The 19,802-nt window shown below is 39.2% G+C and overlaps 1 protein-coding gene across 1 annotated transcript in view; it reads right to left on the bottom strand.

Annotated features, from left to right (window-relative positions):
• Window positions 1-523: 523 nt before the first annotated feature.
• si:ch211-183d21.1 (uncharacterized) overlaps window positions 524-19,802 on the bottom strand; it is a 32,185-nt gene continuing 12,906 nt past the window's right edge. The window contains exons 4-13 of the mRNA XM_057826491.1: window positions 18,955-19,135; window positions 13,963-14,102; window positions 13,302-13,867; window positions 12,967-13,240; window positions 9,408-9,600; window positions 9,109-9,293; window positions 7,064-7,162; window positions 6,842-7,000; window positions 6,659-6,752; window positions 524-2,421 (exon numbers count right to left, since the gene is read on the bottom strand). Coding sequence (XP_057682474.1) covers window positions 2,358-2,421; window positions 6,659-6,752; window positions 6,842-7,000; window positions 7,064-7,162; window positions 9,109-9,293; window positions 9,408-9,600; window positions 12,967-13,240; window positions 13,302-13,867; window positions 13,963-14,102; window positions 18,955-19,135 — 1,955 coding nt within the window. The 3' untranslated portion in view covers window positions 524-2,357. The remainder of the gene's footprint in view (window positions 2,422-6,658; window positions 6,753-6,841; window positions 7,001-7,063; window positions 7,163-9,108; window positions 9,294-9,407; window positions 9,601-12,966; window positions 13,241-13,301; window positions 13,868-13,962; window positions 14,103-18,954; window positions 19,136-19,802) is intronic.

The raw sequence follows: 19,802 nt of genomic DNA, 5'->3' as shown, positions 1-19,802 counted from the left end.
TAGTGTAACTGCCTCTAGTGCTCAATTGGGGTATATATGAAGATGAAATTATCAATTTACAATGAGAAAAAAAGAAAACAAAGGTAACACGTAAAGCAGGCAACAATTTGGAAAGTAGTAGAGTGAAAAGTACAGATGCGTGCTGTAAAATATAGTGAAGTAAAAGTAAAAAGTACCACTTGATATTTGTACTTAAGTACAGATACACAAATCTGTACTTAAGTACAGTAACGTAAAATGTAATGCTTGTATACATGTAATTCATTGGTTATCTACAGTATTGATTCCTTGTGATTAGTTGGCGACCTGTCCACCATTGAACCATGGAAGTCTCTTCGTGCAAGCCTCACCTGTTACTGCCTCTGTTGCCATGGTAAGAGTAAGCATACACCTGTCACTCGATCCATTCGTCATGGACCAGGTCATACTCCGAAGTGGAATTTGACATTGAAAACTGTCGAAGATCACTTTTCACAGAACATTCTTTTATTGAAAATATTAATATAAAAATCAAACTCCAGAAATGAAGCAAGAATGAGCTTTTTGCAATACAAATGAGAAACCTTTTTATTTCAAAACTAACAATATCTGGTCTTTACAAGTCATCAGCACTTTACAGTAATGCCTCTATTTTTAATTTAATTGCATTTTGAACAGAAAATAACAATGTGCTACATTTTAATACTGATATCCAAACATCTTGACCACATGAAAATACAACTGAGAAAATTCCACACTATCACTTTTCAGCATACAACAGCTTAAAAAAAAAAAAAAAAAAAAAAAAAAAGATCAAAGAATAATACAGTCAAATTCTCATTATGCATTGCAATGTGGCTTTAGTTCGACTTAGTGCTGCACCAATACTATTATCGGAAGGGTCCCCAATATGGAGGCATCGTATCAGCTAGCGGAGAGTTAGACATCAGCTGTGATATGTACGCCTGCTTAAACTTCATATTCCAGTCATATCTGATTTTTAGCCCCTACCTTCGCCCACCCGGGCACCCTTTATGTTTCACAGTACCCCCCCATGTTCTGCCCCTAGATTGAAACCTTTCATTAGTTTATAGAACTTTGTGTTGGAGTCTATGAAGTTGGGCCTAAGGTAAAATTTTTTTTTAAAGAATTAAGAAATAATAGAAATATTACATTTTTACATGACCGAAGTTACAATTTTACAAGAATATCATCAGAATATTACAATAAGAAATTCACATTACAAGAAGAAACTGATATTAGTCCATGATTAGGATGAAAAAAAAAATACAGTATAAGGGGAAAGGTCTACTTTTGAAAGATTACTTGAATAAATTATGAGGGGGGGGGGGGGATCCCAGTATTACTAGAAAATGATTTTATTTATCTTATGGAGAAAAAATGTGCAACAAAATATTCTCAATTTTATGAGGCTAACATTTTTTAAAGGGCATAATCATTAATATGAGGACAATTTTTACATCACTATTTTAGGGGAATAAAAAAAGGTCAAAACATTACAATTTATAATCCTTTATTATTACTGATATTACACGTGAATTTTTTCCCAAATTTTTTTTCTCTTTTTTTTTTTATTTCGTGGCACCCTAATGCTCCTGCCTGTAGGCATCTATCTGTGTAAATATCTTTTATATAATTTAATGTACAGACCCCCCCCCCAAATAGTAATTAAATGTATAATTCCAATTCTACTGTTGCTACTAAATTCGATTTGAAGCTAAAAAACACAAACAAGGCACACTGACCAATACATATTAACTGTCAACTGGCACATAAAACAGACCTCTGAAAAAGTTTTTTATAAGTCAAGAAAATGTAAGCAAGTTGCTTTGAGTGAGTATAAAAGTGGTCATTTTAACACATTCACATTCAACAATAAGGAAAATATTTGTTTAAAAAAATAGCAATGCACGTCGTGAAGCAATAAGGATACTAGTCTATTACATTTGACGCTCAAGGAGCCATGTTAGTTAAATTCCAGAAAGTGGACGGAATGTGATGAAAAATTCCAGCAAAAGTCAAAGAAAGGACAGTACAGGTAATATTAACACCATAAGTGACTGAAAAGAACAGCATTTGCTCTGAAGTTAACAACAATGATTTTAAAAGGTTTTTTCATCCACAAAAAGAGAAATCCTATCAAGTATTACTTAAAAAATCCCCCGACACAAACACCCCAATCACCCACCCGCTCCCTTTTAGCCATTTACCCTTTCATAGTAGTAACCAGCACTGTTCACAAACAATGACCTTTATAAAAATATGTTTTAAAACAGTTCATTTTCATCAGCAATCCCTTGTTTTTTTTTATCACAAACACTCACTGTCACATTAGAGGACCCTCAGGGATTCCTGGACTATAGATCTGTGAGGCCCTCCCCGTGCTCACTCAGCTCCATGGTGGCGTAGTCCAGAGGAAGCCTAAGAGAAGAAATCAGAAGTGCATACCCACTTATTAAGCCTTTCATTGCCCAGTAAATGTATACAACACAAATTATGAGTTGTGGAAGTTAGTAAGAAAATTAATATTCTGAACATCCATATTGGCTCATAGCAGTGCTGGTTTCGTCAACAATGACTATAAAATATTACTGAGAAACAGTCACACCAGTGGCCCTTCTGGAGGTCATTTTCTAGGGCTCTTGCAGTGCGAATCCTGTCATCCTTGAACAAAGGAGTGGATACCGATCCTCCTGAGGGTTTAAGGACCTTCTACGGCCCTGTTCAGCTCTCCTCAGACTGTCCAAGAGCTCAGTGTTGCCCTGGTCCAGATCTGGGAGGAAATCCCACAGGACACCCTCCGTCGTCCCATTAGGCACAGGCGTTGTAGGGAAGTCATATCGGTACGCCGAGGCCACACACACTACTGAGTCTCATTTTGACTTGTTTAAAGGACATTACATCAAAGTTGGATCGGCCTGTTTTTAATCATTTTTTAATTAAAAAAATTTCATTCATTCAGATTTACGGTTTACGTTTGTGTTCCCTTTATATTATTGAGCAGGGTATAAACACATATACATATGTGTACAGTAAATACTAGAGATGTCCTGATCGATCGGCATCCCGATCGATCGGGTCCGATCACGTCATTTTCAAAGTATCGGAATCGGCAAAAAAATATCGGCCATGCCTTTTTTTTAACATATATATATTTTTTGATTAAATCGTTTTCTAATTGTATTTAACATTACAGACATTTATGTTACACTCATCTAGATTCCAGACTCTTTAGTTTAGGCTTAAGGTAGGGTTATCAAATTTATCCCGATAACGGCGGTAATTAATTTTTAAAAAAATGTATCACATTACAATATTTAACGCAATTAATGCATGCGCTGCACCACCCACTCACGCATTGTCGCGCTCAATCTGTAATGGCACCGTTTTACCTATATTGAGAGATAAAAGGCAGCGTAAAATGAGTAGAGTGAATTTTGGCAGCCTTTGGAGCCTTTTTTAAATAGGCTAAAGCCTTACAATCCCTCTCCCTACGATTAGAAATATGATGTGAAACAATGTGGGGAAGCAAGGTAGCAATTGATCTTTTTCTTAACACCTTATGTTATTTCCCAACGCAGAGAAGATATATCAATTGGTAGCACTACGCACAGTCATGGTTCCACTTCCCATCATGCCTTTGGGCATGGCTACAGTATCATTTACTGAAAGCTCAACAAATACACTAGATGACAATATTTAGTCACAATATACAAAGTCACAAGTCTTTCTATCCGTGGATCCCTCTCACAGAAAGAATGTTAATGTAAATGCCATCTTGAGGATTTATTGTCATAATACAGTACAGTACTTATGTACTGTATGTTGAATGTATATATTCGTCCGAGTTTTATTCATTTTTTTCTTAATGCATTGCCGAAATGTATATGATCGGGAAAAATTATCGGGAATAATTGGAATTGAATCGGGAAAAAGCAATCGGATCGGGAAATATCGGGATCGGCAGATACTCAAATTAAAACGATCGGATCGGGAGCAAAAAAACATGATCGGAACAACCCTAGTAGATACACATATATACATAAATATATATGGCGGAAAACACAGACAAGACTGAAAAAGCTGTTTCTGCTCTTGCACTCCTCTTCAAAAGAAACTGCTGTATTTTAAGCCAAAACAACTGTTGTGTTTGATAGACCTATATGTCTATATGCTGCCATAGCAGATTCATGGCGCATTAAGGCTCCGAACTATTTTTATTTTGTCCGTTTTACCCTGAAAACCCCCGTTCACAGACGTCGCGCAACCGCTTTTGTTTCAACCCAGCCATTAAACGAAGCTAATTAATTATATTTATTATTCAAAATGTCTGTCTTTTTTAGCTTAGAATCATTAACTGATGTTTCATATTTCATTTTAAAAAACAACAACTCAAAAAAATTATTTACAAAATGGCGTCTGTAAAAAAGTCACGGATATTTACCTCATAACTATCGCTTAATTGTATTTTTTTTCTTACTGTCAAATTTTCTCCGATATGTTAGATGATAAATAATCGATCCAAACAAAGAAAAATTGGAAAAAAAAACGTTTAAGAGGGTAAATATATGAAAAAGAAAATCTCGACCACTCCTTGATGTCTGCGATTTCTGCATCCCGACCCGTGTTATATTACCATGTTTCACCCATAAAATCCCCCCAAAAATCCAGCTGTGGCCATTCACAGCTGTGTCTTGACACTCAGTGATACATGCTACATGGAGTTTTTGGATCGAAACAAGGTAAGTACGCGATAATATCTCGTTAAAGTCATGGCGTCTTTAATTCTGCTCTCGCGTGCTCTCACCTCCAGATAGGGTTTGCTGTTTAAAAAAAAAAAAAAAAAAAGCCCTCCTGTTCAAGATTTTTCTTCCCCCAGAAAATTGAGATTTTAAGTTTTCCAATGATGTATCACACATGCATACCGGACAATTTTTAAAGTTGGCTAAATTGGGGTTCTCAGAGCGGAACTTCAAGTCACATGAGTGTTTTCCGCCATATATATACAGTATATACACATATGTATACTGTACACACCCCTATATACACACACACATACCCCACAACCCTCACAGGCATTTATATGTATTGCTATAATATGTACACACCAAAAATGTATGTTAAAAATGGGGGGGGGGTTCACACGACTTTGCAGTAGGCATGTGCCGATTACCGGTTTCAAGATATACCGTGGTATGAAAACGTCAAGGTTTCAAAACCGCAAAAATTTTCCATCATACCGTCCCTAAGGTATTAGCTATTTTTTAGGTCCCAAAAATGCATGAAGAGGTCATGGGTCTTCCAGCAGGACAATGACCCATAACACACTTCAAAAAGCACCGGAAAATGGTTTGAGAGAAAGCACTGGAGGCTTCTAAAGTGGCCAGCAATGAATCCAGACCTGAATCCCAGAGAACACCTGTGGAGAGATCTGAAAATGGCAGTTTGGAGAAGGCACCCTTCAAATCTCAGGGACCTGGAGCAGTTGGCCAAACAAGAATGGTCTAAAATTCCAGCAGAGCATTGTAAGAAACTCACTGATGGATACTGGAAGCGGCTGTTCGCAGTATTAGGCTGAGGGTGCCAATACTTTTGTCCGGCCCATTTTTAGAGTTTTGTGTAAAATGTAGGGCTGTCAAATGATTAAAAATTTTTAATCGAGTTAATTACAGCGCAAAAATTAATTAATTGTAATTAATCGCAATTCGAACCATCTATAAAATATGCCATATTTTTCTGTAAATTATTGTTGGAATGGAAAGATAAGACACAAGACGGATATATACATTCAGCACACGGTACATAAGTACTGTATTTGTTTATCATAACAATAAATCAACAAGATGGCATTAACATTATTAACATTCTCTTAAAGCGATCCATGGATAGAAAGACTTGTAGTTCTTACAAGATAAATGTTAGTACAAGTTGTGGAAATTTTATATTAAAACCCCTCTTAATGTTTTCGTTTTATTAAAATTTGTTAAATTTTCGATCAAAAAATAAACTAGTAGCTCGCCATTGTTGATGTCAATAATTACACCATGCTCACCCATGGTACTAACCCATAAAATCAAACGCCAGCAGAGGGCACCAAACACCCAAAAACAAGTAACAAGCGGACATTACACTGTACTGTCATTTTAGTCTGTTTGAGCGGGGCATGTGCGTTAATTGAGTCAAATATTTTAACGTGAATAATTTAAAAAATTAATTACCGCCCGTTAACGCGATAATTTTGACAGCCCTAGTAAAATGATAATGATTTAACTTTTTTTTTATTGTCTTGTGTGTTTTTTCATTACACACAGAATAAATGAAGGTATTACTACCAAAGCATTTATAATTGCAATCATTTTCTGGGAGAAATTGAGCATTGAACATTTGACCAGCAGTGTATGCAGTCTTTCCAGGTAATCTAAATGTAGCAGCTAGAAAGCTAGCATAATGTCCTGTCTCGATTAACAACGGGTAATCATTGTATTTTTAAAAAATTTTTTAAGGAAATTTCCATTTCTGCGTGTTGGAAATAATGCCACCAGAAGATACAAATGGAAAAATATTTACATCTGGGCGGAAACACATCATGATTCACATGACGGTGAAAAACCTCTATTGCCATTAATTGCAGCCAGTAATTAATACGAACACTCCTTACCTCCTTTTATAGAAATACGTGAATAGAGCAGCTCCGAGTGCAAGTAGCAGAAGCACACAGACGACCAGACCGATTTGTAAACCAAGGCTGGACCCTAGGACAGAATCAAATGAAACAAAACAAACTAAACTCATCTTATTTCAAAAATTGACCAAATAAAGCGTTCGAAAAGACTTTACTGACCTGTGCTGGTGCGGCGGTCAGCGGTGGGTGCGGAGCAAGCATTAGCATGCGGGAGGCTTATGGGGAATGTCTGGATGATAAGGTCCCGCTGGTGGGCTGAGAAAGCCCAAATTTTTCCCGATACCCGCAACCAGTCGGATACACACGTGAAATTGGTTTCTTGAACAGGAACAAAGTATGTTAAACTGCAACGCACAAATGAGTTATGACAATGAGTTTTACCTTGCATTGAGAACATGGAGATTCCGCAGTGACACTTCTGCTCAAGATAGTGGGTCACTTCTATAAGCGTTCTCACCAGAAAGAGTCCCATTCGGCATTCTGCAAAAAATGCCACACAAACCCCATATTTTATTTCAAATCAATTGGTATTTCACACTTCTGTTCAAGAGACTTAAACCCCTATGCCAAAGTTAAAAAAAAAAAAAAAAAAAAAAAAGTTGTCCGATAAGGACTTTTTAACCAATAACCGATATTCCAGTATTGTCTAACTCCAAAAATCCGATACAGATACGAAACCAATACTGATATATACAGTCATGGACTTATTATGATTATGCCTAGGTACAGTTATTGTATTGTGATGCGCTACTAGATGCTTTCATGATCACAACTGTATTAACGTCAATGTTTTCCACATAAGCATTCTGTGAAAAATAAGAGAACAATTGAAGTTATGGGAAAAGTGCCTATATTGCACCATTACAACAATAAACATAACCACTGTGCTAAGTTGCGACCAGCCCTTATACAAAGGCAGAAGGCTTCTACATTGAATTTGAATGCAACATGCATGTTGGCCCAAAACCGATATTGAAAATCTGATGTCGATATCATCCGATATCATTTTAAAATGCGTTTATCGGGTACATTATCGGGTAGCCGATATTATCGGAATACTCTAATAATGATTGGCTGCCATTGACAGCGATAGACGTCCAATCCAATTTGACTGTGGAGCTAGCATTATCACTTTAAGCCAGTCATCGCAATTTAAATGGTTTTGATGTCTATCACTGTCAATAACACTTGTATGAGCCATAGTGTCTATTAGTGTTGATTATGATTGTTATACTATTTCTTTTGTTTAGGAGCCTGGTTATCTTCCTTTGCTTATTGTTTGACTGTCTACTCAGGTTTCTAGTTGGTAGGTGTGGGTGTGGTTTAGGTAATCAGCCTTTGGGATGAACGTCTATGGCCGACAGTAGCAGCCAATGCCAGGCAATGAGGTAATTTTGGGCCATATAAGGTCATTTACCTGTTGATTTTCAGTTAATTCCTGTTGATTTTGGGGTATTTTATGGGTCACTTCCTGTTCATTTTGTGTTAGAGAACAGGAAGTGCCCTGGGAATCACCCAAATGAATAGGTAGTGACTCAAACTCAACAGGAAATGACTTGGAAATGCCCTAAAATGAACAGCAAGTCACCAATAAATGCCCTAAAAATCAGACAGAACGACTGAATGCTCTGGTTTCGAATAAACAAATGTTCCCAGTCTAAATGGATTGGGTGTCGAGCACCGTCAAGGCAGCCTTAAGGCCGAGTTATACTTCCGCGTCAGACCTACGCCGTCAAGGAAGAATCGAGTTACGACCCTACGCCGTAGCCTGACGCGCACCTCTCGATTTTTCTAACCTTCGCGTCGCGTAGACGCGTAGACGTAGCGAAAACGGACTGTGATTGGTCCGCTCAGACTGTTGTTTCCGGGCGAAAACACCGCCATTGTAGAATAGAATCAAACATTATTTTCTACACGCAAAAATGCACCAAGCCGACGGGAGTATCATCGAAGAGCAAGTCTCGTCAAGAAATTATTATTGTGACTGCCAAATGGCAAGGTCGGCGATCGAAAAAATAAATAAATGGAAGAACCACCGAGACGTGGGTGGTCGGAATCGAGTGGCCAAAATGCCAATTTTTTATCACTTTATGTCGTATTTTTGGTTGGTGCACTTCATCATTTACTGTGTACATATGTTTCAAGTATATGAAGAATAAAGCACAGATTTGGCGTCAAAAGAGTTGTTTTGATCTTTAATTTTCAATAGTTAGATTTAATTGAGACACTATTATGGTGGAGGATTGTGGTAGCAACTTTTTGGTTCCTTTTTTTTTTTTTTTTTTAATTATATCTCGTTTCTTGCAAGAGCATATCGATAACCTTTTGGGATACAAAGTATAATGATATATGTATCACCATTTTGATATTTTGTCACACCCCTAGTAAACTACATGTGATTTATTATTATTTTCTGATTCATTCACCTCCCGAATCGTTCGACCAACCGCTGGACCCTGATCCGAGACAAAGGTCGATTTGACTGGAGAAGTCCGAACTGGGGCAAGTGTTTGCATTGCGAGGTGTCGGCGAAGATATAGTCCAGGAAAAAGGGCTCCTAGCATCGCAGCACGCGCAGCGACTGAGTGAGACCACATCATTTCTGAGTGACCTGGACATGAACAGATAAAAAAAATTAAAACTCACAAGAATAGTAATTCAATACTTCTGTAAGGTTTCTAGACAGGTACATCACAGAAAATACATATGCCTCTGTGCTCCTCACCCGAGTGCTGGAATGATTCGGCTATCTTCATTGGACCTTAAGGAGAGCTGCGGCTGGGTGTCGCTGAAAAATAGTTCGTCCCGCCGACTGGAGTTGGTTAGCGCAGTGGCAGCTCTGCAAACGCTGAACACGTCGTAACACAGGAGGACTGCTCCGCGGGCCGGCACATCACTGCCTTCTGGAAAAGTCTGATCTATGCAGACAAGCGACGTGTGTGGAGAGTCAGAGAATGGAGTAGTAAGGGAAATACTGGGGACACCATATAAGAAGGGGATACAGGAAGAGGAAAGATAAGATGAGGATGGCTATGGTAGGGCAGAGTTAGTCCACAACCACAACTCTTTACTGATCTGAGTGTTGAAACATAGACTTCACCACCAGTTGACAAGACAGCTCCCACAGACATTGCGCCACGTTGGATTACACAATACTGTAACTTTTGCTTGAAACATTTACGTAAAATGAATGATAACTGCCCGTTTTTGCTTTTAACCAAGAACCTAGACTGTTTTATGTTCATATTTATAGAAATTCCGTGGTTTAAGCATTTATTTACAAGAATTTTCAACTTAAAAAGCTCTGTTTTGTGACGGCCGCCATGTTGGTTTACACGATACCGTAACTTTTGCTTGAAATATTTACGTAAACTGAACGATAACTGTCCGTTTTTTGCTTTTAACCAAGAATCGACTGTTTTACGTTCATATCCATAGAAATTCCGAGATTTAAGCATTTATTTACAAGAATTTTCAACTTAAAAAGCTCTTTGTTTCGTGAAGGCCGCCAAGTTTGATTACACAATACCGTAGTTTTTGCTTGAAATATTTACGTAAAATGAACGATGGGGCCACTTAAAATCTTAGGGTGGCACACCAAAACTAAAAGCCATAATTTCATGTTTTCATTATGTTGTTGCAGTAAAAAGGCCCGAAGAAAACTATCAGAAAGACACAACCTACTTACAGTATATACTTTGGTGTATTGTGTTAAATTGAATGTTACTAATGATTTTATGTGCATAGCCCATAACAGTACAGTCAACATTTTAAGTTCCACAATAATTCTGTTGTATTGTGTTATGCATATATTAAGCATAAAGTGTGTTTTCATCCCATTTGGGATTAAATGCATAAATGATGCTACTACAATCTAATGATATACTGGCAAGCGGGGAGGCCAGAAGGGTGGCCAACAAATTTATAGAGGGGGGGCCGTGGCCACCCCTGGCCACCACCTGGTTGCGCCACTGGACGGCCGCCTTGTTGGACTACACAATACCGTAACTTTTGCTTGAAATATTTACGTAAAATGAACGATAACTGCATGTTTTTTTGCTTTTAACCAAGAATCTGGACTGTTTTGCGTTCATATGTATAGAAATTCCGCGATTTAAGCATTTATTTACAAGAATTTTCAACTTAAAAAGCTCTTTGTTTTGTGACGGCCGCAATGTTGGATTGGTATCTCTACACAATAGCGGAATTCAACCTAAATAAGTTGTGATTGTATACACAAAAATGCAAATTTTGCTTTTGTTGAGTAAAATTAAGATCATTCTGCATGCTTTCCTGAAGTATTAAATTTCTGCTGTGAAAACTGAGTGATTTATTAGCTGTTGAAAACTTAATTAAAAGAAATAAAAAATGAAGCTGCTATTTTGAGCAAAAACTTATTTGTTAAATATTGCTATTGATCCTGAAAACATCGGGGATTATCCCTGCATTTGGCTATTTTTGTGCATCTACCATAAAATTTGAAAATTTTTTGAGTTTTGTTATACTTTTATTAAAAAAAAAAAAAAAAATCCGGATTTTATTAGGGAACGACTTTGAATTTTTTGAAGTCGCTGCTCATGGAGACTCATATAAGAGTCTGTTTTGGTTTTAGGTCGCTAGCGGCTTTGGTTTTGAAAATATTTGAATTTTAAGTTTTCCAAAATAGGCCCCCTACGGATCGGCCCCAAGCCCTGTGTCCCGTCAACTGATAGTGAAGTCTATGGATGAAAGTAAAAGTTATGGCCACAATATACAGTTGTGGTCAAAAGTTTACATACACCTGTGAAGAACATAATGTCATGGCTCCCTTGAGTTTCCAGTTATTTCTACAACTCTGATTTTTTTTCTGATAGAGCGATTGGAACAGATACTTCTTTGTCACAAAAAACATTCATGAAGTTTGGTTCTTTTATGACTTTATTATGGGTTAACAGAAAAAGTGATCAAATCTGCTGGGTCAAAAATATACATACATGGATCTGAAAAAGCGAATCATTGACTTGAACAAGTCAGGAAAGTCACTTGGAGCCATTTCAAAGCAGCTGCAGGTCCCAAGAGCAACAGAGCAAACAATTGTTTGTAAGTATAAAGTGCATGGCACTATTTTGTCACTGCCACGATCAGGAAAAAAACGCAATTTATCACCTGCTGCTGAGAGAAAATTGGTCAGGAAGGTGAAGATTCAACCGGGAATCACCAAAAAGCAGATCTGCCAAGAATTAGAAGCTGCTGGAACACAGGTGTCAGTGTCCACAGTCAAGGGTGTTTTGCATCTCCATGGACTGAGAGGCTGCCGTGCAAGAAGGAAGCCTTTGCTCCAAGAGCGGCACCTTAAGGCTCGACTGAAGTTTGCTGCAGATCACATGGACAAAGATAAGACCTTCTGGAGGAGAGTTCTGTGGTCAGACGAAACAAAAATCGAGCTGTTTGGCCACAATGCCCAGCAATATGTTTGGAGGAGAAAAGGTGAGGCCTTTAACCCCAAGTCCACCATGCCTACCGTCAAGCACGGTGGTGGTAGTATTATGCTGTGGGGCTGTTTCGCTGCCAATGGAACTGGTGCTTTACAGAGAGTAAATGGGATAATGAAGAAGGAGGATTACCTTCAAATTCTTCAAGATAACCTAACGTCATCAGCCCGAAGATTGGGTCTTGGGCGCAGTTGGGTGTTCCAACAGGACAATGACCCCGAACACACATCAAAAGTGGTAATGGAATGGCTAAATCAGGCTAGAATTAAGGTTTTCGAATGGCCTTCCCAAAGTCCTGACTTAAACCCCATTGAGAACTTGTGGACAATGCTGAAGAAACAAGTCCACGTCAGAAAGCCATCAAATTTAACTGAACTGCACCAATTCTGTCAAGAGGAGTGGTCAAAGATTCAACCAGAAGCTTGCCAGAAGCTTGTGGATGGCTACCAACAGCGCCTAATTGAAGAGAAAATGGCCAAGGGACATGTAACCAAATATTAGCGCTGCTGTATGTATATTTTTGACCCAGCAGATTTGATCACTTTTTTTCTGTTCACCCATAATAAAGTCATAAAAGAACCAAACTTCATGAATGTTTTTTGTGACAAAGAAGTATCTGTTCCAATCACTCTATCAGAAAAAAATCAGAGTTGTAGAAATAACTGGAAACTTAAGAGAGCCATGACATTTTCTTCACAAGTGTATGTAAACTTTTGACCACAACTGTAAATACACCATGTGAGCAAAAATGTTTATGGCCACAATATACTGATTTGTAACAGTGAAAATGGGACAGCGAAATGTTGTACTCACCGGCTCCGGTGACATTCCCGACCATGTAAAAGCCATCCATGTCGATAGATCCTTTTAGAGGAAAAGCAACGAGCCTGCCGCTGTGTTGCTGGTCGAACACGACCAGCACCAGGCCACGCAGCTCGGTCAGCGGGGGTCCGTGCAGCTCCACGAAGTATCTTTGCTGGCTGTCATTGGTCCAGTGACTGCTCACCACCTCATTGATGACCACGCCTTCGGGAGCCGGAGGAGGCCGGGGACAGCTGTTCTCCCTCAGAGGAGTTGGTGGAGCCACCTGATAAATAGAAATAAATCAAATTTTCTTGGTTCGATTCATGTTTATGCTGTTCACTTACTGAAAATGCAGACAGGTCAAAGGGATAAAGGCCTCTGCAGCGACTGAGCGCCTCATCACCGGGAAGAACTTCAGCATCTTCCAGCAGGGGAAGCTGTCCCGGTGTCAGAGTCTTACTAAGCTCCTGCGCCTCCTGATCAGAACCCATTTTACGGTAGACCACGGCATCCAGAAGCCCTTTAGTTGGGATTCCTCTTTGCTGTGCTGACGGCGGGCCGTTAGGGCTGCGGTAGAGCGCCACCGCGTCCGGTCCGTTCTGGATAGTGTTGGGAGGCAGGCGAAGAGAAGGCGCTGGTACAAGCCTGTCACTGCCCAGAAGGAAGTAGCCCTTGGCAGTAGTGAAATGGCCACTGAGGCTGATCTCTCGGTAGGGTTTGTTGTTGTGCGCGCTGAAGAGCAGAATCCAGATGCCCTGGAGGGACACCCGACGTCCAGATGGGTGCCACAGCTCTATGTACTCGCCATCCTCAGCTGCGCCTGGCGTGTCCGTGTTCAGTTCGTTGATCAGGAAGTCACCGGTCCACCAAGGCGGCAAGTGTGCAGACGTATCCGAACCTCCTTCTGGAACTGCAAAATACATTTTTGTGCTTTGATTTTTACAAATGCTGGTAGATCTGACCAAAGCTTTGCTGCATTAAACATTAAATTGACTCAACACTTACCCGTACTGTGGGGGCAAATTTTAGGCCAAGGGCACTGGTTGGGCTGCCCCGGGGTTTGGGGGGCTTCCCAGAAAACGCCGGGATCTCTGGTCCAGGTGGCCATGCCGCACCGGCTGAGGTAGAAGCCTCCCTCTTTTAAACTATAAAAGATAAGGCATACAGTGGGGCAAATAAGTATTTAATCAACCACTAATTGTGCAACTTCTCCCACTTGAAAATATTAGATTGGCCTGTAATTGTCAACATGGTTAAACCTCAACGTGAGAGAAAGAATGTGGGGAAAAAAAACAGAAAATCACATTGTTTGATTTTTAAAGAATTTATTTGCAAATCATGGTGGAAAATAATTATTTGGTCAATACCAAAAGTTCATCTCAATACGTTTTCTGTAAGTTTTCACAAGTTTTTCACACACTTGTTGGTATTTTGGCCCATTCCGCCATGCAGATCTCCTCTACAGCAGTGATGTTTTGGGGCTGCCATTGGGCAACGCGGACTTTCAACTCCCTCCTCACCCCGTGACGTCCAAATGATAACAAGAGCGGTGAGCAAAAATCCCAGAACCACATGGGGGGACCTAGTGAATGACCTACAGAGAGCTGGGACCACAGTAACAAAGGCTACTATCAGTAACACAATGCGCCGCCAGGGACTCAAATCCTGCACTGCCAAACGTGTCCCCCTGCTGAAGAAAGTACACGTCCAGGCCCGTCTGCGGTTTGCTACAGACCATTTGGATGGTCCAGAAGAGGAATGAGAGAATGTGTTATGGTCAGATGAAACCAAAATACAACTTTTTGGTAGAAACACAGGTTCTCGTGTTTGGAGGAAAAAGAATACTGAATTGCACCATACCCACTGTGAAGCATGGGGGTGTAAACATCATGCTTTGGGGCTGTTTTTCTGCAAAGGGACTAGGACGACTGATCTGTGTAAAGGAAAGAAAGAATGGGGCCATGTATCGAGAGATTTTGAGTGAAAATCTCCTTCCATCAGCAAGGGCATTGAAGATGAGACGTGGCTGGCCCTTTCAGCGTGACAATAATCCCAAACACACAGCCAGGGCAACAAAGGAGTGGCTTGGTAAGAAGCATTTCAAGGTCCTGGAGTGGCCTAGCCAGTCTCCAGATCTTAACCCCATAGAAAATCTGTGGAGGGAGTTGAAAGTCTGTGTTGCCCAACGACAGCCCCAAAACATCACTGCTCTAGAGGAGATCTGCACGGAGGAATGGGACAAAATACCAGCAACAGTGTGTGAAAAGCTTGTGAAGAGTTACAGAAAACGTTTGGCCTCCGTTATTGCCAACAAAGGGTACATAACAAAGTATTGAGAGATAAACTTTTGGTATTGACCAAATACTTATTTTCCATCATGATTTGCAAATAAATTCTTTAAAAATCAAACAATGTAATTTTCTGGGTTTTTTTCCACATTCTGTCTCTCATGGTTGAGGTTTACCCATGTTGACAATTACAGGCCTCTCTAACATTTTCAAGTGGGAGAAATTGCACAATTAGTGGTTGAGTAAATACTTATTTGCCCCACTGTATTTTTTAGGAGGTAATAAGCAGATTTAGTGACGGACTTTAGATAGCTATCAAATTTTAGGTCTGAATCAATAATTATGCCAAGATTTCTGACTTGATTTGTAGCTTTCAGTGACATTGTGCTAAGGTGCCTGCTTATATTTGACCTTTCCTTTTTTGGCCCAAAAATGATCACTTCTGTCTTCTCCCCATTTAACTGGAGAAAATTCTGGCATATCCACGCATTGATTTGATGAATGCATTTACTCAGGGAGACTAAGGGACTATAATCATGTGGGGACGCAGAAATTTAGAGTTGTGTGTCATCTGCATCATTGTGATAGGAGATGTCATACTGTTCCATAATCTGAGCTAGGGGGAGCATAGATGTTAAATAAGAGAATTGACCCTTGAGGGACTCCACACGTGAATTTGGTTCATTCTGACTGACGGTTTGTGATTGACACAAAGAAATCCCTATCATGTAAATAAGATAAGGACCATTCTATCTGTGGTAGATTTTTAAAGTCTACACCCGCATGTTCGAATGCCAGGTTTTGAGAACAAGATAAAACATGATCGGTAATCTATAAAAAACAGTACCTGTACAACTCTACTGAAAAAATATAGCTGATTTATCCCGAACAAATTCCTAAAAAAAAAAAAAAAAAAAAAAAAAAAAAAAAAAAAAAAGGAACACACTTGCAAAGTTAGTTTCACTGAGCTGAAATGGAAGTAGAAGCTAAGCATCAGTCAGAGTCAGCATGACTAAGTGCGTATTTCAGATAAAAATACAGGCAGCACATCCTACTGCAAAGAGGAACAGCGGTCATGAGATTACCATCAGCATCTAATGAAAATTTGAATTGTGTTGAAATAGTCAAAAGTACCGTTATTGTTTAACACAGACTCAAAGGCTAAGCTCATACTGCAGGTCTTAATGCATGAATCCGATTTTTTCGTGTTTTTCCGACTCGAGTGAAGCCTTACCTTGACGGTCTGAACAGGAAAAGTCACATAAAAGTGGACCATTTCAAATCTGATCCAGGTCACTTTCGTCTGTGGTTAAAATCCGATCAGGGCCGCATTTTTCCAGAATGTGGCTGTGTTCTGAACTGTCAAGTCCCCCAAATCAGAATTCATGCAGCAATAGCATACCGCACGAATGCTATTTTTAGACTGTGATGTCGCCATCGTAACCCCGAAGTTGGTCATTGTAGACACGTCCTTGCATACAATCCATGTTATTTCTACTTGCTTTCTCCGGTAATCTTTCAAAAAAGAAAATGTCGATCAAACACTGCTGCTATGGAACTTGTAGAAACGACTCTATACATTACGACATATGAAGGATGTTTTCTTCACATGTTTTCCGAAACCAAAAACTCGGAGGAAAAAAATGGGAAGAATGGATCAACTTGGACGTCCATAAGACCAGTGTGACCCCAGCAAGGTGAAGCCATTCACATTTCATATGCAGTAAACATTTTGTTGGGGGCCACGGTCCTACAGAGGACGAAGAGGTAAGCCATTTTGATATTTTTACATATTTTTTTAGCATGGCGTTTTGCCGTGCTGCTTCTGTCAGACAATGAATGACCTGAAAAAACTTAAAATAATATCTGACTGCCACTGTTACCTATTCTGTTGTAAAAAAACAACTTTAGTGAGGGGTGTAAATAAATTATAGAATTAAGATTTGTTATTAATAAAAAAATTAAAAGTGTTCGTTGGCTTTTACTGAGTAGCATTTACGATCGCTACACAAAAATAGCAATGTAAATTGACCCCAGGGATGGTTGGAGTCGAAGACAACCAGAGGATATAATAAATAAGAAAGACAGGGCATATGGTGGTAAAGGATAGATTGTTGAAACAGGAGAATGTCATTGTCAGTGGCGTAAGGCAATGCACACAAGAAAAAGGTGTCGATAAAAAAGCTAACTCTGGATCAGGTCGGCTCTTTTTCCCATCTTTTTCAGCCCTTGACACTCAAGCCATCTCTTTAACTGAACATCTGTATGTTCTTCCCATCTCTACCAGTGAATTTGGCACCAGGGACATCATTTTCTGACAGAATTAGAAGGTTTATTAGGTAATTATTCATGAGACTACTTAAAGAAATGGTAATTTTTCCAAAAATGTACATTAATGGGTTTATCATTTTCCTCGTCGAATACTCTATAAGAAAAATATAAAAAAGATGCATCTTTAATAATCCTAAACTAGTTTATTAGCAATTTTAATACTCATTTCGGTCAATAGTCCACCAATCAGTTGTTTTATCGGAAAAATTTGAATTTGGTGGGTCGTAGGGCCAATCCGACTACTGATTTCACACAACAGTATACACCTCCGCATCCGATGGTGTTATATTTATGTTGCTACGACTAACAGAAGTGGATGTTCCAGATTACGAAATGAACCTGACGACTGCAGCCAATCAGCGTATTTTCTCCTGTAATTGGAGATAGGATGGTCCCACTGGTCCCAAACCACTTTTATTCTACTCAGTATCAAAATGCCTTTCCACAGATTACCCCAACTATGTCTAGGAAATTAACAAATCCAAGTTAACGGAGGATTGTGCTAAAATTCCTCTTATATTGTATGAGATCCAACCGTCCTTACGTAATTACACCAACCTAATTATACACTTGTTAATATTTCGGACAACAAAAGAGATTCTCTGCCCCTGCTGTCTGGACCAGCTGAACACTTTCTGTGTGTGAAGGCTTTCTCCAGCCCATCTAAGAGGGTGTTCTCCACTGCTGGAGACACCGTAAGTCCAGAAAGATCACGTATCCTTGCTGAAAAAGGAGATATGCTTATTTTTCTGCAAAATTGTTAAAACGCACTGTTCTGTTGTATTTGACAGTATTTATCTTTTTTTATTATTATTTTTGAGTGCTATCATCTCATATGTCCTTTTAAAAGGGAGGATTTTTTGTATTTCTATTAGAAAAATGTTTCAGTAAAATGTTACTCATTCTTATCTATTTGCCACAGTTACATATTGCCACAGTTAACATCGAGGCTTTGGGCCTCTTTTGACCTCGTTGTGAGTTTGTAAGTTTGTGACTTCTGATTAAACAAACTAGATGCCAATCAAAATGTTTGTTCTTCTTTTTCCCCAAATTAGAATCGATAAGAGATTCGATAAACAATCGAATCATTAAGCAATATCGATAATGGAATCGAAAATCCTATTAATTCCCATCCCTAGTGAGCATAAAGACCTGCGGTATGAACCTAGCCTAAGTGCATTAAAGCAAACTACAGAACTTGTTGTGCTGAAGGGCCCGGTTGCATTTTAAAAAATAAGACCTGAATCATGTAAAAAGAGAAGCAAATTCTACCGTTTTTTTGACGGTTTTCATGATAGGCTCCGTTTGTTTTGACTCTTCTAAGACCTTGAAAAGACTACGGTTTGTTTTGAGCAACGAATGAGTCCTAATTTCTTGCCTGTTACTGAGCTGATAGGGCTGCCTGCCCGGGATGAGGGTCTCCGTGAGGTTGGCACTCGGCTTGTCACCGGGGCCGGCAAACACAAATGAATCCAGAGGCTGGACTTGACTTAATGGGCTGCCAACAGGAAAATCTGAAGTAGTACCACTGTATATGGCTACTGCTCCTGACTCATCTCCTATAAGAAAGCAATCACCACTTTTTAAAACCCCTATCTAGTCAAAATTAGAGGATAGACTTCACCATCAGTTGACAAGACAGCTCTCACAAGCACTGCGCGATGCCTTCCCATTGGGGGCTGACACAGGTAGAGCTTTTGGCTTTCACTGTAATAAACGCAAACACACGCTGTGTTCAGACACCGGATTTAGGTGAAAAATGGAAAAAACTTTTACTGCATACAAGCAGGCAGGAGTCTCTCAAGAGTGATTTGGTCAAGGATTCAAGGTAATTAGTACATAAAATAGCCACATGCATGCACTTTGCAACGTGAAAAAAATGCATGGAAAACATTAGCGTAACTTTAGCTCGAAATATTTACGTAAAATGAATGATAACTGCCCGTTTTTTTGGGGTTTTTTTTTTTGCTTTTAACCAAGACTCTAGACTGTTCTATGTTCATTTCTATAGAAATTACAGGATGTACACATTTATTTACAAGAATTTTCGACTTAAAAAGCTGTTTGTTTTGTGATGGCCGCCACATTGGGTTTACACAATAGCGTAATTTTATCTTGAAATATTTACATAAAATAAATGATAACTGCCCGGTATTTGCTCTTAACCAAGAATCTAGACTGTTCCATGTTCATATTTATAGAAATTCAGGGATTTACGCATCTATT

The sequence above is a fragment of the Corythoichthys intestinalis genome, chromosome 21 (genome assembly GCF_030265065.1).
Source record: "Corythoichthys intestinalis isolate RoL2023-P3 chromosome 21, ASM3026506v1, whole genome shotgun sequence".
NCBI lineage: Eukaryota > Metazoa > Chordata > Actinopteri > Syngnathiformes > Syngnathidae > Corythoichthys > Corythoichthys intestinalis.
This window is presented reverse-complemented; position numbering and strand designations above follow the sequence as displayed.